Source organism: Cricetulus griseus (genome assembly GCF_003668045.3).
Source record: "Cricetulus griseus strain 17A/GY chromosome 1 unlocalized genomic scaffold, alternate assembly CriGri-PICRH-1.0 chr1_1, whole genome shotgun sequence".
In the NCBI taxonomy this organism is placed as follows: Eukaryota; Metazoa; Chordata; class Mammalia; order Rodentia; family Cricetidae; genus Cricetulus; species Cricetulus griseus.
Genome location: NW_023276807.1, coordinates 101,221,784 through 101,245,360, shown reverse-complemented (window position 1 = coordinate 101,245,360; position 23,577 = coordinate 101,221,784). Strand labels below are relative to the sequence as shown.

At 40.2% G+C, this 23,577-nt stretch overlaps 1 protein-coding gene and 1 long non-coding RNA gene across 4 annotated transcripts in view; one reads left to right on the top strand and one right to left on the bottom strand.

Moving 5' to 3' along the window:
• Nucleotides 1-8,398: 8,398 nt before the first annotated feature.
• On the bottom strand, nt 8,399-17,601 carry LOC103161184. Its single transcript, XR_004772239.1, has 3 exons — nt 15,086-17,601; nt 13,359-14,111; nt 8,399-11,795 (listed from the first exon to the last, which is right to left on the bottom strand). It is a non-coding gene; the product is annotated as an uncharacterized LOC103161184 (long non-coding RNA).
• A 301-nt stretch (nt 17,602-17,902) lies between these two features.
• Nucleotides 17,903-23,577, top strand: part of Morc2 (MORC family CW-type zinc finger 2) — a 38,512-nt gene continuing 32,837 nt past the window's right edge. The window contains exons 1-2 of one of the 3 annotated variants that reach the window (XM_035452211.1): nt 17,904-18,754; nt 18,915-19,054. In XM_035452211.1, coding sequence (XP_035308102.1) covers nt 18,987-19,054 — 68 coding nt within the window. In that variant the 5' untranslated portion in view covers nt 17,904-18,754; nt 18,915-18,986. Of the gene's footprint in view, nt 19,055-23,577 lie in introns of all 3 variants that reach the window. The other 2 variants (XM_027387289.2, XM_027387290.2) reach the window with 2 other exon arrangements.

Below are 23,577 nucleotides of genomic sequence, written 5' to 3'. Positions count from 1 at the left end.
GTGTAATTATGCTAGTCATATAGCAATCTGATTTTAAATGCTAATTCAGTGTACCTCAGATGTGGTTCTAAAGACCATCATCATCTTTTGAGCATGTCAGCGAGTACTTGTGCCTGAAGTCAATTTCTGTGGCCTCAGCATGGAGAGAATGAGCCTATGCATCTCTGTGCCCTCAATGTTTGACACTTGATGAGATCAATGGTGTGTCATCATCCCTTTTCCTGGATCAATGACCAGATCTAATTTCATCTACTGCAGTGGTTCTCAACTTGTGGACTGCAACCCCTCAACAAACCTCTATCTTCAAAAAATTTACATTATGATTCATAAAAGTAGCAAAATTACAGTTATGAAGTAGCAACAAAAATAATTTTATGGTTGGGGGTCACTACAACATGAAAAACTGTATTAAAGGGTCACAGCATTAGGAAGTTGAGAACCCCTGATCAGTGCCTAAAATTTGAGGCCTGATGGATCAGGATGGCAAGTAGAGTTAAAGCCGTAGATCGAGTGGGATATTCTAATAGTTTAGAATTATAACTAAGCAAGCAAGTGCGCACGCGCGCGCGCACACACACACACACACACACACACACACACACACACACACATGATTCTTGTTGCTATAAAAGTTCAGGACTTTGTTTTCAAGACAGGGAGTTGTGAGAACTCATTTAGCCACTAGTATTTGAGGGGAACTCATTTAGCCACTAGTATTTAAGGTACCAGCCTCTTTGGGGCGGGGTCTCAGGTGCTACATGTGGACTGGGAACAAGCTCTCTCTCTCTGTCTCTCTCTCTTGGGTGATGGTCTTGGAGCAGACAACAGCTTCTAGTGCCTAAGGGCAGAAGACCTTGGCGGTTCTCTACCTTGCTTTGTCATTTGTGAGTGATTCCCCAACAAATGCCTGACTTCCCTTTATCCAGGCTTTTGTGGACTCTATGACAATTATCCATTACAACAGGTTTTCTCTATGTTACCCTGGCTGTCTTGGAACTTGCTCTGTAGATAAGGCTGGCTGAGAACTCAAAAGATCCACCTGCCTCTGTCTCCTGAGGGCTAGGATCAAAGGTGTGTGTCCTGAAGAAATTTTTTTTTGAGACAGGTTCTTAATATGTTGCTTAGTCTTGCTTTTAAATCACAACCTCCTTTTAACTTTTTAAAACAAGATTTATGCACATGACTGTTTTGTCTGCATGTATATATGTGCACGTGTGTGTGCCTGGTGCCATGGAGGTCAAAAGAGGGCCTACAAGGGAGCTGGGAACTGAACCCCAGTCCTCTGCAAGATCAATCAGTGCTCTTAATTTCTGAGCCGTATCTTCTCCACAATCCTCTTGCCTCAGTCTCCAAGTAGCTGGGATCACAGGTGTGTGCCAATGCAGCAGGTTCTACTTGTGACTCTTTGTTTATTTGATGCAGTCATAGAAACTGGGAGGCATTGTTTGTGTGGCATGTGTCAGGCTATTCTAATACAGAAGAGCATTGTGAGCCTTCTGAATCAAGGCCTCTTACCCCATTTGCTAAAAGGCTGACAGGCATCAGCATTCCTGAGGGTAGAAGGGAGTTTAAAAGATATTGAATGTGAAAGTGGGTGCATGTCACAGATCTTAATGATTGAGTCTGAGGTTAAAAAGGTGGCAAGGAGGGACTGGAGAGATGGCTCAGTGTTGAAGAATGCTTGCTGCTCTTGCAGAGCACCCAGGTTCAGTTCCAGCATCCACAAGATTCACAACTATAATACCAGTTCCAGAAAACTTGATGTGCTTTTCTGGCCTTTGCAAACACCTGATATGACTATGGTGCACATACATATATGCAGGGGAAACACACACACACACACACACACACACACACACACACACACACACACACACACAATCTTAAACTGAAGACAAGGAAATGACTACTGGCTATCCTGAGCCTTACAGAGTGTCACCTTAGTGACATTACCAACAGTTGCCATTTGCTGAATGCTCACCATGTACCAGTCATGGTATGTGTGTCCACTATTCTGCTTTCTAACTGGCAGTGTTTAAGGGAGGGATTGCTACTTTTTAAAAATGAATAAACAGAGTCAGAGAGGCCAAGGTGCTTGCCAGCACCCTCAGTTTTGCTAGAAAATTCCTTGGCTAAATTTACTAGAATGAACAGTCTCTGCCTCTTATGAACATGTTTTATATAATTTCTCATACTTATCACTACATGTCAGGTGCCAGTAAGTTGAAATGGGGTAGTGACTGAGTCAGGATCCTGTCCATTTCATGAAGAGAAGACAACTCATACTGAATACGAACAACTGGGATCTGTTGGCTTTCAAAGTATCCTGGGTTATACTCCCTTCAGGCATGGCTGGAACTAGTGGTGCAATTTTTGGGAATATCTTAGCCCTCTGCCCAGGTTCCATTTTCAGATGAACGAATCTCTGTGTGATGGCAAGATAGTGATCAGTAGTGTTAGATCTACAACCTGGTAATTCTAAATTTAAGGTATTAAAAAACAAAGGAAATGGCCTTATTCACCCCCAGCTCTATTTGTATAAAACTAGTTTGGCTTAGATATTATCCAATTATCCTGACCAAGTTTCCAAAGTGCTCAATTAGTCAGACCTCTACCCTTATTTCTGGCGCCAGAGATAGATAGCATATGTTTAGATAGTGGAGAATTGGAAATAACAAAAGCAACTGATATGTCCTCATTAAAAGAAGGGAGAGGTAGATGGTGGGCAGATGAAAGCAGCAGCTATCCATTTCCAGGGATCTCTCAGAATAGAAGAGGGCCACCTCTATAATAAAAAGGGACCGATTTGTTAATTTTCAGTGGAGGATAAGTGCTTGATTCATGTCTCAACTTCATCTATTCAGGGTGCAGAACTGTCGTGCCTGTGAGTCCAGCTAAAGGCAGGTTGATTCTCTAGTACAAAATTAGACCAAATGGAATGAGATGTTCCTAAGAAATATTTCCATCAAACTATTTGTGGGCAGATTAAAGTTCATTCTGAGGGAGAGAAAAATCTCAAATATGATGTGAAAAGGACCAACAGTTCTGCCTTGTTGCCCTACCATCATTCACACAGAAGTCTCTCTTCCTCATGGTCCCCAGCAGCATGGCTCAAGACTCAGGCCTTGGGTCCACCTTCTAACTGGCAAGTGGAAGAAGAGGGATGGGCACAATTTAAGTTGCTCGTCTCTGGCTACAAAGACCTAGTAATGAACCTAGTACCTGTTAATTTTTGTGTCATCAGTACCAGATTAGGGAGAAAAAACCAACACAGCAATGTTTTAGTGTCAAGATTAGTGTATGAGGACCAAGTAGGGGAAGATCTACTTCCAATGTGGGTGGAGTCCAGGCAGAACAAACACGGAGGTTATCAGACTTTTATATCTGGACTGAATCGTTCTCTCAGCATCCCAGCTTGCTGCTGGCCTATTGTGAGATTCTTGAGCCTCCGTAATACAATCAATTTCCCTAACAAGTCCCCACCATATATCTGTACCAGTATTTCATACATACATACATACATACATACATACATACATACGAAGGCAGGTGATAATGAATTCACTAGACCCAAGATAAATGATAAATGGGTGTTTTATTGTGGAACAATTTACACAGATAATAATAAAGAATCGCCACAGCCTTTCTCTGCCCGATCCAATCTGCAACCCAAGAGAGGTGCATGAGAGCACCAGCCAGGCTTCAAGCTTCCCTCTTTCCATCCACACCTGAAGCCACGCCCAAATGGGGGTGGCCACTAACACAAATACACTGGCAAGGAGAGATGCTGCTACATACATTCATCCTGTTGGGTTTGCCTCTTTGGAGAACCTGGATTTAGTGGGGTTATACTTGCCAAACAGGATGAGAAATGTGTTTATTTGGAGAACAGATGCAGTGGCTCTCACTATTCCTAATGCTGTGACCCTTAAATACAGTTCCTCATGTTGTGCTGACCCCAACCATAAAATTATTTGATTGCTACTTCTTCCTGCCTCTGCCTCTTCAATGCTGTGCTGCCTGCTTGATCCTTACATTCTGATTTGAAACAGTCCAGGTTCAATGTAACAATTTTAAAGTTATATTCAAATTATTTAATTTAGAACCACCATTCTTTTTTATATAAAGGGCATCTGCTTTGCATAACCACAAAGCCATTCTAACAAATGTATTAGTTTCACTAAACTCTATTTTCTGTAATGGTTTCATTCATTTTCTAATTTTAATTGATCAAACCACCTTTGTGGTGATATCTTGTTTGTACTCTAACAAATAAAGCTTGCTTGAAGATCAGAGGGCAGAGCTAGCCACTAGCTAACCACAGAGGTCTGTAGGTCTGTACAGACAGATAGGAGATGGCTGGGCAGAGGGAGGATACAGGTGAGAGGAGTCAGGAACTAAGTCTCCTTTTGGCTGGCAAGTTGAGGAGATAAGGTGTGACCGGTTTGTTCCTTTATCTCTCAGATCTTTCAGCATTTAACCCTATATCTGACTCTTGGCTTTTATTATTAAGACCTATTAGAACTTGTGCTGCATACCTTCTAGAAAGACTGGAACAATGTACATTCCCACCAATAACGTAAAAAAAATGTTCTCATTGATCCTAATTTTTGCTACCACTATGGATAACTGTTATTTTTGATTTTGTATCCTGCTGCTTTTCTTTAAAGTATTTATGTGAATGAGTGTTTGCCTGCATGTATGTATGCACAGGGTATTCGAGGACAGAATAAAGCATCAGACCCACCGGAGTTAGGGATGAGTGTGAGCTGCCATGTGGGTGCTGGGAACTGAACCTGAGTGCTCTACAAGAGCAGCAAGTGCTCTTAACCTCTAAGACATCTCTCTAACCTCCTTTTCTATCATTTTCATTAGACACTTTTTTCTTGTGTTCATAAAAGTGGCTGTTATAACTTTCTTTTCTACCTTTTTTTTTTTTTTGCTTAAAAAATTCATTATGAACACACCACAGTTGAATAAGAGTTCTGACTTTCATGTTTAACTTTTTAAAAAAAAATTTTTTTTCTTACTTTCAAGACAGGGTTTCTCTGTGTAGTACTAGCTGTCCTGGAACTTACTCTTTAGAGTCGGTTGGCCTCAAACTCACAGAGATCCACCTGCCTCTGTTTCCTGAGTGTTGGGATTAAAAGCATGTGCCACCACTGGCCAGTGTAAGTAAATTTCTTATATCAATATCTTTATGTCTTATTTTTAGCTTTTTGAGTCAGTCTTCTAAGGGCTGCTGGCAAAGAAAAAAACAAAAACAAAAACAAAAAAACAAAAACAAAAAAACCAAAACATGCATTTCAAACTTTTATTTTGTCAAGTTACCTTTAAAAAGACTGGAACAATCTACATTCCCACCAATAATGTTAAAAATCAATTATTAGTCCTAATTTCTGGTAGCTCTGTAGGCAATTGCTGTTTTGCCATCTGATCCATATGAATGGTACCTTCAGGTGGATGCAAATGGTACCTTTTTGTGGCTGATTTATGTTTTACTGGCTGCTTTGGATACTTTCATGTTTATAGAGATACATTTATGTTTATAGAGATACAGAAGAACACAGATTGAATTAGACTCCTTGAGGGAGTCACAGCTTTATTACCCTGTGACATGGACAAGTTACTTTATTCCTTTAAAAGCTGCCTCTTTTGCTGGAGTATTTCCTCTCTCTTAAGGCAGACTGTGAAGGCCTGAAGCAATACCTAGCATAAAATAACACCAAATGACTAACAATTACCTGCATATGCCACATTTTGATCAACAATGAATCACCTATCCTACAGTGGTCCCTTGACAGATTCTGCCCTAGTGGCATTGGGCGTTTTAGTTTGTGTGACATTCACATAACAAAACTGACTAAATGCACTTCTCGGGATACATGCCTGTGGTTACAACACACAACTATTAGTGCAATGAATAGGAAATCTGTATATCTGAGATAGTAACCCTAAGTTTATTACTTATGTTGGAGATACTTCCTTAGTCTAACATCTTTTTATACATTTGTTTTACATAAATACATCTCTTTATGGCTTCTAGGGTCCGTTTTATGAAAACTTATTGGTTTCTCTTTTGGCCAATCATGTTACTTTTAGATTTTAGTAATACTATAATTTTATCTCATTCTTTTAACTTAGCAATTTAGGAACTCATCTTTGAGTGCTAGTTTGGACTCAAGCACTGAGGACCGGGATTTTATTTCTTGCCTAAAGCTAAATCTGGACTGAAGCTGTTCTTTTCAACTCAAGTTATCCAATGAACAAGTAACTATCTCTGCCTAACACTTTTGGATCTCCAACATTTGCTTTTATTATATATGATTCCAAACATCAAGGGAGGATACTGTTACTAGACTCCCTCCCTGATGTGGAATTTATGAATGTATGAATATATGTCATTGTGATTGACTTAATAAAGAAGTGAGCTGGCCAATAGCTGAACAAACTTAGGTTAGGCAGAAGAGCCAGAAAGAAAATGCTGGAAGAAGGGTGGAATCTGGAGTCAACAAGCCAGACGAAGAGGAAGCAGATGAATGTGTCATGCTAATGAAAGTACTCCTTTCATTATGTGGCAGAGTAGTAAATAAAGGAATATGGGTTAATTAAAAAATGTAAGAACTAGTTAGTAGTAGGTCTGAGCTATTGGCAGAGCATTTGGCATTAATATAAGCCTCAGTGTCAGTTACTTGGCAACTGGCAGATGGGACAGAAACTTCCACTTACACCTCCAGGGAAAGTGTGTTCGTGTATGTGTGCATGCACATGCTTTCCATCCAAGACTTTGTTACCACTATCTTCAATTCAGTTTCATGGGTATAAATTGTTTTGATGAAGGTCTGAAGTTTACTATTTTATTCTCTGCTTCCCTCAAGTCATTTGGTTACCACCAACAGAAACCCATTTTAAGATTACATTAATTTGTATGTTTGTATTGGCACAAATGTAGATAGAGGTCAGTGGACAATTTACTGGTACTGGTTCTCTCCTAGTATGTGGGTACTGGAAACCCAAAACTGGTTGTCAGGCTTGGCAGCAAGTACATTTATCAGCTGAGCCATCTTGCCAATTTCATTTTTTCCTTACAAAAGGTAAACTTGTAAAGAGGATGTATGATAGTCTACAATTAAAGGAAAATTTGAGTAACATGCCTTGAGACAGGTAGGTATGAGGATTCTTTAGGGGATTTTGTATTATTGCCTGTATTGTTTCTTTGGGACACTTGCATCAGAATGATTCAATTCCTGCCACTCCACTTTGCCTCTGTTCTCTTTAAATCCCAAAGTAATGATGGGAGAGCAATTTTGATAGGATACATTTAGGCTGCTCAAATTTTGGCCAGGAGTATGAGGTCAGTGTATTGTCATGCACTGTTCCACTAAAACACAGACAGGCAAGGAGTAGGTTTTCAAAGAAGAGTGGAACTGTCAGTGAAGGAAGTGATTTGGGGCAGGCCAAAGCAATGGATGTCCATTATACCAATAGTGGAGAATCTTCAGTGGACTAGTAGCCAGGATGTAAATGCCACACTGTCTACACTCTTAATTCAAGACCCTCATAGGAGTTTGTCTAAGCTGAAAATCCAAGGTACATGTGCAGTAGATTTAGCAATCCAAAAGGCCTTACTGAACTTTATTGCAGTCACTCATTTCCGTCTAGTTGCCTAATGTGAGCAACACAATCAGGATTTAGTAGTTTAGCCATCACTTTTAAATCTGGAATCTTTCATGTAGAATGAAGCTATCAAGCTATGGTAATTTTGATGACTCAAGATGTTTTAAAGGATGCTTTAAAAACTAAGGAACAATTACCAAACTCTAAGCTTTCTAAAGTGTAGCAGTCTGCCAGTTTGCATAATGTAAGAATATGTGTTAGATTTGATAGAGGGTGTATTTTTAATCATTTGATAAATAGGCTCAAGGTTAAGTGATTTGCCAAGGTCAAATAATAGGCATTTAAAGTTCTTTAGTTTTTAAATAAAGTTTAAAAGTAATGTAGTGTAAAATAGTCAAATAAAGGTGAATCTCATGTAATCTACACTGCTCAAAGAAAGCCAGTGATACACTTTGAATGAGTTCACACCATACATTTCTATCAATAACTTGTTTGACAAGGCCTCATGGCTATTTTTTGATAGCCATTCATAATAAATTACCTTATCTATGTTAATAACTATGTAGACTTTCTTTTGTGGTTCAACCATATTGTATTCAACCAATCTGTGAAATTTCTATCAGTGATTTTTATGTTTCTGTAGTATATTATTGTTTTTCTTCTAGAAAATAATTTCAGTGTGGCCTTGACCTCTAGCTTAATAACTAACCTGAACATGTCAAGTTTCATCGCTGATAAATAGTCAGGACTCAATTTCAAGTAATAGAAATCCAACTCAAAGTAACTTCAACAAAAAAGGGTATTTATTGGTTCACATAACTGAAAAGTCCAGGGGATATACCACTAGCTTCAGGCACGGTTGGATCCAGGGGCATAAACGTTGCAATCAGAACTCAAGTCTTTCACTCTTTTGGCTGTTTCCCTCTGCACTGGCTTCATTTTTCTGCCTGGCTCATTCAACATAGTAGGCCCTGTTGGGTTGAGTTTTTCTCCTACAAATCTACAGCATTTAAGAGAACTTCTCCACAACTGAGTAAAACACCTAGGTTGATTATCATTGGATAAACTTGAATCATGCATCCATTCTGGAACCAATTACTAGAGTCAAGATGGACTCTGCTGATTGACGAGGTTGGAATAACATGTCCAGCACAAGATTCAACAAGACTGTCTAAATCACATGGACTGAAAATTGGAAGAGATGGTTCCAAAAAACTCCAGGAAGTTGTTATAGTGAGATGGAATGGACATTGGGCAATAAAAAAAAACAACATCCAGGATTAAGACCAGGTACAAAGAGCTTAATCTTTGCTCATAAGGTTGACTTATAGTAGCTGAAGTGATTCTTCCTTGGTAATCAAACTCAAAAATCACTAGGAGTAATGTCCTAATAATTTCCATTAGCATCATACTCTGGGATTCACCACAGCATTTCCATTCAAGTCAGATTGATCAGTGCCTCACCACATTGGTGATGAGAAACAGGAAAACCAGCCTCCTACTTGGCAAACAGGTCTGTGAGGCTATTTGAGTTAGTGGCAAATTAAGTTCAGTGGTAAAGTTCTGGTATTGCTAGATGTCTTGTCAAGGTGAACTTATAATTTCTGAGTCCTGGCCAATCATATTCATCTCTTAGTTATCACAGATAAAAAGCAATGTGCTCTGCTTTCAACCTGTTATACTCCTGTTAAACAAAACAGATGATTTAGGTGTTGGAAATAAGCAAGGTTATTCTTTACTTAGTTGCTGGTCTAAGAGTATGCAGCATGGTCCCTCCTTTTGGAATATTTTCTGGCAGGGTGAGGTACAGGTTCCTTCTATTCAAAATTCCTTGGTGGAACTGGGCACAAGAGATGCTGAAACTGTAGTCTTCTCAGGGACAGTTAGTGTGATTGCAGTAGCATGTCAAAACAGGCAGGTTAAGAGCTGAAGACAGGTAAACAGACAAATAACTTTAGCAGGGCCAGCCATACCAGTAGTTAAGCTATAATCTGGAAGAAGAGGCAGACTAATAAAGAAGCTCAATAAATTAGTTTTTGTCTTGGGTACTCCAGAGTTAATCCACAGGGTTTACTCCAGACATTTTTTGGATCTTAAAGGGCCAGTTGGGTATAGCAGCTTTCATTTTCCTGCTCATATGTGCAAGAACTGTCAGCTTTGAAGGCTATATCCTCAATGCAGACTTGAGATTCTAGTTAGGAGTCTATGCTACATCTGGGAGCAACAGGATCGTAGAGCCAGATTTGTTGTAGTTGGCTCTACTTTCTTTGGTAATCAAGTCTTCACCTGTAATACAGCCCATCTCCAAGAATCATCCGAAAGGCAAGTCAAGGCCTCAGACTGGTTGGGTGGCACTGCTGTAAGATTCAGATGAGCTCTGAGGCAAGAAGACAGTAGACAAGGCCCGAGATTAAGGCGTTTGCCTTAAATTTTTAGTTTTTTTCTAAACCAATTACTAAATAGGTTCTTGATTCCTCATTTTAACGGAGTATGACAGGATCAGAGAGAATGACTGGCAGTGTAGATTTATTTTTTGTTTCTGCAAATATAGTAAAAAGAAAAAGCTAATGTAGAGGTAATAGAAAAGTGAAATCTGTAATTTCTTCTTTACAAATAGTTGCCATGTACAAGCAGAAGTCATCCAAATTTTGAATTGCTGTTTGTGAGTTTAGAATAACCAGATCTGAATCTGATTTGCTGATTTGTGTTGAGAATCACATAACCATGGTTAGAGGGTAAGAAATAAGGACATAAAGAAGGCAGTTCCGACGTTTACCCAATGCACTCAAGAATAGCTGATGATAGTTGGCCCTTAAATTGACTATGTAGTTGAGGAATGAAATTTTCTCAGGTCACAAATTACAGTCTTGTTCACTATGACATGATTTCAATATTCAGGAATTTTATCCTTTCTACAAAAAATAATCTTAATGTCTTAAGAATACTTCATAGTAAGGAATAAAGTCAGTCATTCTTAACTAGTGTAGTGATAGTATGAGACAGATGATATTCCATCAAAATATCCACAAGGATAGAAACTCAAGAACACTGAAAAAAATCCTTAGCTGCCATTTTAGATTTTCTTTCCAAGTTAGTCTACTTTTCCAGCAAAAAGGTTGACAACATGCTACTTGAACTGCCTAGCAAGCTATCATGGCCTAGAGTCAAAGAATCTGTGTTCAACTGTGCCCATCACATCCAGCTGATGGTACCAGGCATGAAGAATAACCATTAAGGAATAGCTCACTGGGTAGAGGAAAATTTTCCAGCTATATTTTAAGTCACATATATGATAAAGGATGTTCAGTGTGTATCTTCAGGGTCATCTGTTCCATGAAGAGGTGAGTAGTTCAATTAATTTTGAATACGCAGAAATACAAGTGTTGGAGAAATTTAATTTTTGTTTTTTAAACCTTGGAAACAGTAGTTGTTAAATAACAGAAAACCATGGAGGAGTTTAATTATTAGTTGAATCACATGATTTGAAATTTGAGACAGTGAATGATAACCAGGTTGCAAGCCCCTTAAGGAAAAACTGTATTTGAATTTTGCTTCATAGTTAATGGTTATGCTTTATACATGGAGTACCATAGTTAATGAGGAGAGGTCAAATAAACAACTTGGTCTAAGATGGCCTCGATGAGGCATCAGCTTCAATACCAGCTTTTAGGCAATTCGTATATCCATGTTCCAAGATTTCTACATCACATACTTTCACAGTTAATGATACATGAATTGCTCTCTGGCTATATTCAACTCCAGGAAGTCCACCTTGGATGGAATGCTATTAATAAAATTTCACTTGACAACGCTGTATGATCGTTCTCTGGACAAAGGCATACCCATCTCCAAACATGTTCATCAGCATCAACTGAATATGAATATATAGAGTTGGAAGTATATAAAAGGTCAGAATGTCCTTCAGGCCAAACGTCATCTAGGGCAGTGGTTTCAAGCAGTATTTTCTGAAGAATTTTACTTAAGGAAGTCCCTTTAGGTGTCATCATGGTGGTAAAGGCTGATCGATGTGGCAGGCTGCAGACCCCTACTTCTGCTTCACTACTTCATCCAGAGCAGCTTCACTTTACTCTGGACTTCCACACAGCTTTCCTTCAAAGGCCTTCATGAGCACAAAGCCTTTGGAAAACCAGTGATAAGGATAAGTTGTTCACAAAATGCTGAAATACAAAAAATAGGTCATGGGAACCAGGATATGGGTAAGCAAGCTCCATGCTAAGACAAAATAGACAACATGCTTATCTATTCTTTCCCTAATGTGAACCATGTCATTGATTGATGGAATTAAAACTTAATTCTATTGTAAATGCTGATTACTTAAAAGTTCAGCTTTTAGTGACAAAAAAGATAAGACCATGCACTACTTGTGGATAGCCCCATGAGTAGCTGGGCAACAGAAACTGGGCAGGGTGGGGAACATAAGAAGTTGAAAGATGGTAGGGAGTAGTTTTTGGGAAGTTTGAGTAAATAAATATGATCAAAACACATTAATAAAAATAATTGCATTAAAAATGACTACTGGGGAACAAGACTATTGGTTTTTAACTTGTAATAGCACTGGGAATTTACAAATATTACTTGAGTAGTCCAAGGTTGGATGACTTCACTTAAGATCTCACTGGGGCACAACTCTAATTCTAAGAATATCTCTTTTCCCTCCTTACTTGAGAAGCAATTCCTTTAAAAGTTACAACATGACTATTGAGAAGTTACTACTAATTAAACTGACACAAAAGTCAATTTCCCCCATTCTCTCACATTTTACAGGTTCCCTTGACAAAAAGGTAATAATTAAAATGTGAAACCCTTAGATGTAATATAATAATTCAAGCAGTTAATGAGAAAGGGCAGTTTCAAAGACTGATTTATTATGGAGTTTCCAGGCCAATCTGCTGATAATTAAGCACTGGTAACAGCTCTAACAGTTTCCCATTCTGTTAAAAGGAATACTGGAAAAACAAAACAAAACAAAACCAAAACTCCTGCAGCTGTCTGTGTGAATGATGTATGGCCCATTGGGCTAAAATAGTTACACGAAGCTTTGCTGCATATCTTGAGACCCTAATACACTACACTGCATTGTTTATGTGGGGACACATATTACATATTTCACCACCTCACTGGACAACAAAAACTATATGTAAAAACAAATGGCTCATTCTACCTATTAATTTGGGGACAGACCATAGGTTAAGTTTTCTGTGTCCAGGAACATTAATAAAACTTAAAACAAAAACAAGTACAGAGCTGTAGTTAGGCTATTCTTGGGAAGATGGTAAAAATGAGTAAGAAAATCTAAAAATGTTTTTCATATTGCATAGCCTTGTTTTCTATCTATCTTTCTTCCTTTCAAGCAAATCGCCAACCACCATGGAGACTACATGTTCCTACACCTCAGGGACATCATCAAGGGATTCTGGTCTAAATAGTTACTATGATTAAACTTCAAGCATCTTGCTCTAATAAAGGCCATATAAATTGGAAATGTGAACACGTTCAGTCTCCAACCATTTTAATACTGTGAATAAAGTGAAGGCTAAGATAACGCCAAGGGTAATACTGGACTGGGAGTCAGAAGGACTACCTTCTACTACCTTGGATAATTGCTTAAATACTTAAAATTCTGTTCCCTCATTTCAAACAGGGTTATGACTGTCATTAACATACATGTATATGAAAGTGCTTTGAACCTGTAAAGTGCTATATAAAACATAGGAGATTACCATATAGGTTCTATCTTGATGTGTCAAGAGGTCCTTTCCGGAATCTGGTTGAAGCCTTGTCAGATGGTTAGGTAAAGGGATTCCTTAGTAGAATTTCTTAAAATCGGCGTGGAAAGTTTTGGTTCCTGAGTAACCCAAAGATGTTACTATGAGGAATTCAATGTGCCTTGGTTGTGATCCTAGTGGGTCAGAATATCTTTTTTCATTCAGTAGACAGCTACAAATTTGAAGTAGGAAAAACAAGTCCAGTGACCTTGACAGGATCCTAGGCAGTTCATTAAACTTCAGTCATTTGAGATTGTGGAGCATGTTCCAATGCTGTTCTCAGAGATGATGCCATTTTCAGACAGTGTTGACAATTTAAGAACAAAACAAAACACAAAACCCCCCGGTCCAAGTTTACTATGTGTCTCTGAAGACTTTTAACTGTAGAAATGAACTGTACATTTATGGAATAAACTTGGCCTCTGTTGTGATAAAATAGCTTCAGTTATTTGGCTTGAAGACTCTTGACTGCAAGGGCTGTGCTGAATCTGAGCAGAGAAGAACAGGAGTGGAGGTAAAGGTCACATCATGATGGCTGAATGCTTCTTGGGTCACAGTGGTCCATTGGAATGGTGTCTTCTTCAGTAGTAAGGTGGTAGGAATCACCGTGGACAAAAATCCAGGTACCAGGTCTGCAGGCTGATGGACTAGCAGAAAGAAGGTCATCAGAAGGTCCAGGTGAGCACTCAGCAATCAGGAGGCACAGGACTAGAGGGGGGAGGAAAAACAGGTAAGGTAACAAGCACACAGAATTATAATCACAGGAGGCTAATACTGGGATGGGGGCTACTGTCAGCATATCAACTGTCTGATGGGTATTCACAAGCCTGGCTTAGATGGTAATAGAGAAATTACTAGAGGCAAGGTCAGCAAAATAGAAAAGCTGGATGAGCAAATGCTGATAGTTCTCTAGCAAAGGTAATTTTTTGACTGTCTCAGGGATCAACAAACAGGAAGTGCCTTAAAACTCCTACTCTGGGCAGTAATTTAATTGTTTTCAGGATGCTTGGCATTAGGTAATAGGGAGGAAAAGTGGTTTCACAATTGTCACAAAAAGAAATGAGATTTTAGGTAACACACCAATTTTACCCCTATTTTTTCAGTATTGTCCCAATGCTGTCTTATGCTCCTGTCCTTTAAAACTGCCCTAACCTTCACTCTAACAAGTTCTGTCTCAACCGAGACAGTATACAATCTAGTTTGGTCAACATGCTTATCTTCAACTTCAAGGTCTTTTAGTTCCCTAGTTTTCTTTTTGAATATAGATTTGAGAACTAAAGCATGAAAGAACTATGAAAGAATTCATTATACCTAATGAATTCTTTTTATCAAAAGTAATGTTAGTTATAATGTAGCAATTATGTTCCCTGCTTTAAAAAAGGCTTCATTACAAGTGGCGGTTATGTTTGGGTAAACATGCATAAAACCAAGGCTTTTACTTTCAGCATGCACTATATGGAAAAAGAACAAATGCATGCAAGTAACTTTTACCAGATTTTGCACATAAAAGACTGAAGTTATCTTAAAGACATGCTTTTTAATGGTAAGAGTCACCGGAAAAGAGAGCATTTTAGTTGTAAATGAGGAAATGGCAGAAGTGCCATTTCCAGGGCAAAAGGAGTATGAACAACAAAAAAAGTGCAGAAAAGGAAAGTAAGAGCATTTTAGAAAATGGCAAGTACCATAGTTCACTTTGGATGGAGTGTTGTCAGTTTGCACTGAGGGTCTGGACAGAAAGCCAGGTCTTCAAGTTCCCTTAACAGTGCTTGTAGCAGTGCTTGGTGACTTGTTGCCTCTTTACTCACAGCAAAATCAACAGTTCCAAAATTGAAAACCACAAAACTTCTACCTCCAGAGTTCCTGCCACGTCTTGACAAGCTCTTCTGGGTCACAGTTCCAGTTCTTGAAAATCTGGAAACCTGGAGTCCACAGTGGCAGCTACACCAAAAAGTGTATCTGCTCCAACTACTGCAAACACTTCATGAACCTCCAATCCTGGACATCTGTGTTTTGTCATGGAATTTCAAGCTTTTAAGTTCCAGTTGATTTTTCTTTTTCTTTTCTCCTTTCTCCTTTCTCCAGAGGAAAGCCTTTTAACACCACAGTCTTAAAGAGTCTTTTGAGGTACATCCAGATTTAATTACAAAAGAACTAAGACCAACACATTTTTCTCCAAACAGTCATTTCTCTTGAAGGGAAAGCATTTGTCTCTGGCCCTTTGGTAAAGGGAATAGTCAACTAATTTTTTTAGACTTTTGAATAAAATATCAGAATTGGTAACCTCTAATCATACAAAATACACTTAAATATGTCTGTGTTCACTTGCTTCGAGAGCTGTACCACTTGATAAGCACCACTCCACAAAACGAAAATGTTTGAAATGCAACCGTTCAAACATTTTTATAGTGTTTGCTGGATGATGGCCTGGAATCTGAGAAAAGCAGCTGACAATTAACAGAGAAATAAACAAAAAATGGCATTTTGGCCATTTCAGTCTCACACTTGCAGGCAATTAGAATACAAGGTTGGCCAGGAAAAAGTTAAACTTCAAATTACTTTCAAATGTATTGATTTTGTGGTTCATCCAGAGTCCAACCAAACTTTTCAGAGATTGTTAACCTTCAAATAATAAGAACCAAACCAAACCAAACCAAACCAAACAAACCAAACCAAACAATAACCCCAAACATCTTCAGGAATCCAATGCCTGGTTCAGTCTGTTCCAGGGAGCCCACTTACTAAAAATCCACCTGCACCATTAGCTGGGTTTGGCAGCACCATTTAAAAATATGCCTGTTCACTATCAACCACACAAACCAGGGATACAAAATAGGAGCAAACGATGGATGTCAATCATGGTCGTAGAAAATAGTCAATGAAAGAAAAGTAGTCAGGCACCAGTACAAGCAGCAGAAAAACAATTGCTGGGCCAAAGATTACATTTCTTGATACTACAGAACATATTCACTCCTAATTGTAGCTGCTTTATATTGGGTGCCATTGTACCATATGTATCAGCCACCCTTCAGGCACCCTACGGTGAAAGGAAAGGGCTTAGAATAGGAGCCAAGCAGTGAAATGATGTTACCCAAAATAGCCATTATGCATTAAGAAGCAGCTCACATATACCAGGGACTCAAATGGGGGCTTCAAATTGGTTGTGAAGGGTCCCAAATGACATGTAGGCCTCAGTTTCCTCCCGGTGGCATAAAATTGTTTTTAAACTCTTCCTGGTCAGAGCCCCTTTGAAAACTTTGCTACGGATGGATACGCTCATTCCCCTAGAATGCACTTTCCCACATGTTTCTGCACACCAATTCAAGGAGCCTGCCCAATCTCCAACTCCAATAGAAGGTTACCGGATTTAATTTCGGGGAATGAGCAGTTGCTAAGTCTTCTTGCAACTCAAAGAAAATATACAGACAATAATCATCCTTTATGTAAACGGACGCTTTTGTAAAGCGCTTTCAATCCCAGACACACACTGATAGGCAGAGGAGGAAACTGAGGCGCAGACAAATTAACAGAGTGACTTGCCTAAGGTCACTCGGCCAGCGGGTGGCTAGGCCCGGAAGCAAACCCAGATCTTCCGACTCCGGGGCTCGAATCCCCTCCCCGGAGCTGCCGCCAGAGCTCCCGCTCCCCCACTAAGGTGGCATAAGCAGGAAAAGGCAAAGGAGAAAGCCCACCACCAACCATCCTCCAGCCCCCTCCTGTCCCTCCAACTGGGTCCTAGCAGGCCCGGAAGGGTGGCGCCAGGCCTCCAGGCCGGCCCCGGCCACCCCAGCCTCCCCCGCCGCCTCCCCGGGAGCGGGGCGGAGCAGCTGCCCGCCGCCGCCAACCACCCGGACGACTCCTCGTCGAATCGCAAAAGCATAGGCCGCCGCCCGAGTTCTGCGTACGAGAAGAAAGACGCGGCGCGAGCGCCAACGGCCACCGGGCGCGCGCCGCGGCGGCCGGGCCTGCGCCCCAAGAGCTGGATGCCAGAGCAGGAGAAAGAGCCGCCAACCGATCGCTCGATCGACCGCACGCCCGCTCCTTCGCCCTACCAGACCGGGGAGGGGGGGAGGGCGCGCCAGGGCTTCTTCGAGTTAGGGGCCTGACTCCCCGGCGACAAGACAAGATGGCTCCTCCGCTCTGCGCTGCAGCTACCGTCCCGGCTGCGTCGCTCGGCCCGCCCCCGGTACTGTTCCTTTAAATGGCGGAGAGGGTCAGGAAAGCAGGAAGAGAGGCGCGCGCCCTCACGTGACGGGGGCGGGCCGGCCCGAGCAAGATCCGGTCACGTGGGCGGACGTTGCTCGCCAATCACAAGATGGGGTCTCAGGGCGGGGGGCGGGAAGACTTGCGGCTTTGTGATTGGCCCACGGCGCGGAGGCCTTGGAGGCACAGGCCGTCGGGAGTGAGCGCGGTGGCTCGCGCTGCGTGCGCTGACGGAGACAAAGCGGTGGCTGAGGTAGCTGTGGCGGCGGCGGCGGTGGCGGCGCCGTGGCGGCGGCGCCTTTGCGGTCGGCGGCGGTGGCGGTGGCGGCGGCGGCCAAGTCCTGAGCGCTGAATTTCGTGACGCTAGCCCTGTCGTCATCTGTTCAGGCACGGCGTGTCGCGCGCGGGCGGTGGCGGCGGAGGCAGCGGCAGCAGCACATGGTTCCAAGAGCGCGCTGCGGTGGTTGAGTTCCAATTCCGCGGGGAGGGACAAAGGCATCTGCGAGCTGCAGGCAACGCCCGATCGGACCTGGTGGTGCGCTCGCCACTGTCCTCCGTTCCCTGCCTTGCACCTAGGACTTACTCCTCTGTCAGGAGCGAGGAGGTGGCCACAGGACCCAGGCCTGGCAAGGCCTGAGGGCCCGAGGCTGTCTTCTGAAGGGAGTGGGGGAAGGGCGCGCCTGAGGTGATTCGGGAGAGGGTGTGTCTTGTGAGGTGTTTCTGTGGGCCACTGTGAGTAATTTCACTCACCACCTGTGGTGATTGTGGCATAATAGCAAGCTGTGTTGGGACGGGCGTGGGAAAGGAAATCGTCAGTCAGCACCAAGGACCTTTCAGTTGGGAAGCGGTGAAGCGGGAAATAGCATCCACTCCACCGCACTGTCCAGTAGAACACCTACCTGAGGAGCCTGGTGTCTTCGGTGGTCATGAAGTCTCCCGTGGTAATGACGTAGGTGAACCGTCAGCTTTATGACAGAAGTAGGCCAATTTCCTGATTCTTTTCAGGAAACCTAGGAGAACAGAAAAGGACTCGAAGAACGTGAAGATGAAGCTCCAATAAACTGCCGACTTTGAAGACCGTACAGAACCATTCACTTTTGACGCGTAGGAATTGCATGAAGGAAGCTTGACCTTCACAGCTCTTAAGGACTGTAGGTTTAGGATGTAGTTCTTAACAAAATATTACACATAGTCACTGAAATACTTAAATTACTTGCAATTTCAAATATCTGACTATATTTTGGATAGATTATTAGGGAAGTTTTGTTTTATGTGTCACTAAGAAGCACAAATTTACCCTTTACTGGACAGAACCCTGGGGAAATCTATTCTGATATATGTACTTCCCTGTTAACGATTAAAGACTGAAGACTCATTGCAGTCATGGCCTTCACCAATTACAGCAGTCTCAACCGAGCTCAACTAACCTTTGAATATCTGCACACAAATTCGTAAGTATCCTGTAGGTGCCACTGAGGTAATCAGTAACTCCTCCTTGATGTTAATAAGGAAATCCTTTCTCCAGAAAATTTTCCTTTTTATTCTTTGGCATGTGTCATTCAAGTGAGATGTATCACTGGATGTCTTGGGCGCTATTGAAGAACTGAGATCAGTGAAATATTTGTTGCTAATCTAGAAGAAAATGATTTTCACTTACTGGATCAAAATTTTCTAAATGCAAACTTTATATGGAGTCAGTGTATTGAGTTGTTTCATCCAAGTGTTTAGTAGGAATCCAACAAGGGATCGCCAAATTTGGACCATCTAGTATCAACTGTTGCACATCTTTAGTGATAGCCTAGACAATTGGGTTTATAACAAGTGTTTCTAACAACAACAACAACAAGATGATGATGACATGTAAATGACCAACTTGGAAGAAGAAAGCTGCTATTTTTCAGCAAACTATTGGCTTTATCATTTTGGCAAATTGTTACTCTATCCAATATAGTTTGCATATGCTAAGCAGGAGTAGAGATTGCTTTAAAACCCTTGATTTAGATAGTCTTTCCCAAAAATATGTTAAATCACAGAAACATGCTGTGTTCTTGAGTAAGAGAAGAGATTCACATATTACAATTCAGTGTGGAATAGTTTAGGGCTATTATTTGTTTGTTTATTTTGAAGACAGGGTCTCTCTACATAGCCCTGGCTGTCCTGAAACTGACTATATAGACAGGGTTGGCCTGGAACTCAACAGAGAACTGCCTGTCTGCCTCCCAGGTGCTGGGATTAAAGGAGTGCACCATCATACCCAGCTAGGGGCAGTTCTTAAAATCCTTCATTAAGTTACCTTGTGGAGCAAAAAAATCTAGTTAAAAACACTCACCTGTCACTTTTGAGCTCAAAGTTAAGTATCCTATTGGAGTGCTGGGATGAGGAGCTAAATGAGTAAATGGTGCAGTTAGTAGAGAACCATTTGCAGATTAGAGAGCATAGACTTCAGTTATCCTGTAATTGCAGTGATTTTTAGCCTTTTGTGATTCCATAATACTTTAAAAAATCTTTTCTGAGCTGGGTAGTGGTGGTGCCTGCCTTTAGTCCCAGCACTTGGAAGGCAGAGGCAGAAGCAGAAGGATCTCCGTAAGTACAAGGCCAGCCTGCTCTACAGACTTGAGTTCCAAAACACCCAAGGCTACAATCTTGACTCAAAAAAAACAAAACAAAAATCAGCTCCCCCACCAAAAATAACCCGAAATCAACCAAACCAAAAAACAAACAAACAAAAAAACTTCTGAAAAGGAAGTAATTTCTTTTTCTGAGCAGTGATTTGTTTAATGCTGAGAGGTTTGATTTTTTTCATTATTTAGGAAGTGGGGTTTTTTTTGTTTTTGTTTTTTATTAAAGTAGATCAGTTTACAGATGGTACCATAGAGATTACCTTGGGCACAGATTGTGAATCTGGAACCTAGGTCACTAATCAAAGATGCTAGCACCGTCTTTGGCTACATTTTCACCGTCTTTTGTATTTGAGTTACATGTTAAGAACATGCAGGTGGAGGGCACTTAAATGTTTATGGCTGACTGTAAATGTCAGCACGTGTGTCAGATTTGAATTTTGGACTGACAAGACAAATTTGGAATTACAGATTTTCTGAAACTTGGAAGACCTTTGAAGACTGCTTCAAAATCTGTCTTCTTGTTGTAAAATCACTACAGATTTTATGCAATAACAGTAGTATCAGCAGTTCATTGCTTAAACCTATACATTGACAGTTATTCTTGTTTTGCATTTGAGAAAACCGAGACTCTTAGAAATTAAGTTGTTTTTAGGCTTACATTGAGGCTGCAGAGGCAAATTAGTGGTACCCAGATTTGGCTACAGTCCTTAATATTTTTAACCATTACACAATGCTGACTGTTGTTACCTTGAACGGTTTCTTTTCTTGTCTGTAAGGCAGAGGACTTAACTTCCCAATTTATATGTCTTCCGTTTTGGTTTATTTTATAAGCTACTGAGGATTATGAATTATTTCTCCTTTTGTTATTGTATTCATTATTAACAGTATGTGGATACTGACAAAGCAAAGAAGTAAACTGAGTTACTCGAATGAGGTGATATTGGAGAATTTTCTATGAATTTTATGTGTTGAATTGGAACTTTGTGCTTGCTTGAACATAGGATTGGCATATCATTTGGAAACTCTATAGAGTTTCTTATCTGGATTACAGATAAGATCTTTGAAATGATTCTACTTTGAATGTGTCTAGTCTTACCAGAAGAAAACATTAACTGTACAACACCACTTAGGCCTTTACTGTGTATACAGCCCAAGCTGGCCTTGATCCTCATGTCTCACTCAGCCTCTTGAGTGCTGGGATTTCTGGTTTAGCCGCCACCATACTAGGTCCTCAACTTAAGTTTTTTGTTTGTAACTAATTTTAAGAGGTTTGTTGGTTTGTTTGTTTGGGGTTTTTTTGTTTTTTGTTTTTGTTTTTGGTCATTATGATGTGACTGAAAGTTCATTCTTAGAGAAAACTAAAATTTTACATGTAATAGTAGAATGTTGAGTGGTTCAATAAATTAACTTCAGAGGAAAGATTGGTTTTTTGGTACCTTCTTTGTTCTGTTAAAATCTTTAAAATGCCACACAATTTCAGATGTTACACCAGCAATATTAACCATATTTTGAATTGTGAAATAAACACTTTATTTTTCCTTTTTATGTAGACTTGCAGGCAGTGACCAGGCTAGAGGAGTAGAAATTTTTTATGGTTTTGTGAAAAGCCTGTACTTAGAAACTCACAAACCCTGTATTTGAATGCTTCTTTTCTGTGCTTATGCACAGGATAGCTTCTTTGAACCTCCATTTCTTCATTTGTAAGATGGATCTAATATGATAGTGTTTGAGGATTATGCCAAATAACAGTTAATTGGTGTTTATTATTTTCTTTGTATTGTTTTTATAAAGACCATAACCTAATGCACTCTGCTCATTGGTGTTAGACATTAGAGAAATTTTAAAAAATATTTTCTATGTGTATGAGAGTTTTGCTGTATGTGTGCATATGTACTGTGTGCATGCCTGATACCCACTGAGTTCAGAAGAGGGCATCAGATTCCCTGGAACTAGAGTTAGGGACGGGTGTGGAGCCACCTTGTGGTAACTGGGAGTTGAAGCTGAGTCCTCTGTAAAAGCGACATACGCTCTAAACCTCTGAGCCATCTTCAGTCCCTAACATTCAGAAGTATATGTTGGAGAGGGTAAACAGGTCTTAATTTTTGTGAAAATTAGATCATATGATACTGTTGATGGTTGGTATTCTTGGTGATAACTGCATCAAGGCTGGAAACAAGCTTACAAATTCTCATGATAGCTTGAAAAAAAATCGTTTCTTTTAATAGTATATATTGCTTTTTATATTATATCTAGTTTTTATATTAAAGGAGTTTTAAGCTCTTCTGTGGTTGATTTTTGTGGCTGCTATTCTTGTTATAGAAGTGGTTCCTTTGGCATAAGATACATTTTTTTTTTAAGATTTGTATCTTTTTTAAATTTATTTTTATTTTATTTGCATTTGTATTTTGCCTGCATGTATATCTGTGTGAGGGTGTCAGATGTTGGAGTTACAGACAGTTGTGAGCTGTCATGTGGGTGCTGGGAATTGAACTAGGGTCCTCTGGTAGAGCAGCCAGTGCTCTTAACCCCTGAGCCATCTCTCCAGCCCAAGATTTGTATCTTAAGTCATTTTATTTTATTTGTTATACTTTTATGTAGTCAGGTGATCATAATGCTTAAGTGTAAGGTGACTTTTTTGTCTGTTACCCTTGGAACATTCTGTGACTTTCCTTTGGCATATGGGATTTCTGGGTGGTTTTCTCCATATGAGAAATGAATGATAGGGTCTTATCAAATCAGAGATTTGTGTTTCATATGACTTACAAACCAGCTGAAATGTAGGGTGACCATATATTTGTGTGTGTATATATACATATATGTATGTATGCATGTATATGCACACATACTACTTGAGTGTAAAATAACTCCACAATTGCTCAGCTTTCTTTTAAGTCAGAGATCTCTGCCTAGATTAAAGGCGTGTGCTGCTAGCTTTATTTTCTACTAATTATGGCAGTTAACTATTGTCAATATATTAAAAAACTCGGCAGAAGCTTTCATTGCTATGACATTGTAGACAATTTTTTGGTTTAAATTCAGGTTGGCTAAATAGAGAAATCATTTTCTTTACATAACAAGTAAATCTACATGTAATTTTGTTGCTGGAAATGCTGAGCTGCAAAACTATTCTGGGTCATGTGGTAAGAATCATGATTGAAAGCATCAGAATACATAAAAAGCCTTTGTGTTTTACCGATTGGTTGACTTTGGATATTGTGCAAATGATATTTAGGTCTGTGAAGGTTTGTTTTTTTGTTTTTTTAAATTTAAGACAGGGTCTCTCTATGTAATCCTAGCTGTCATAGAACTCACTGTATAGACCAGGTTGGCTTCAGACTTGGAGATCAAACTGC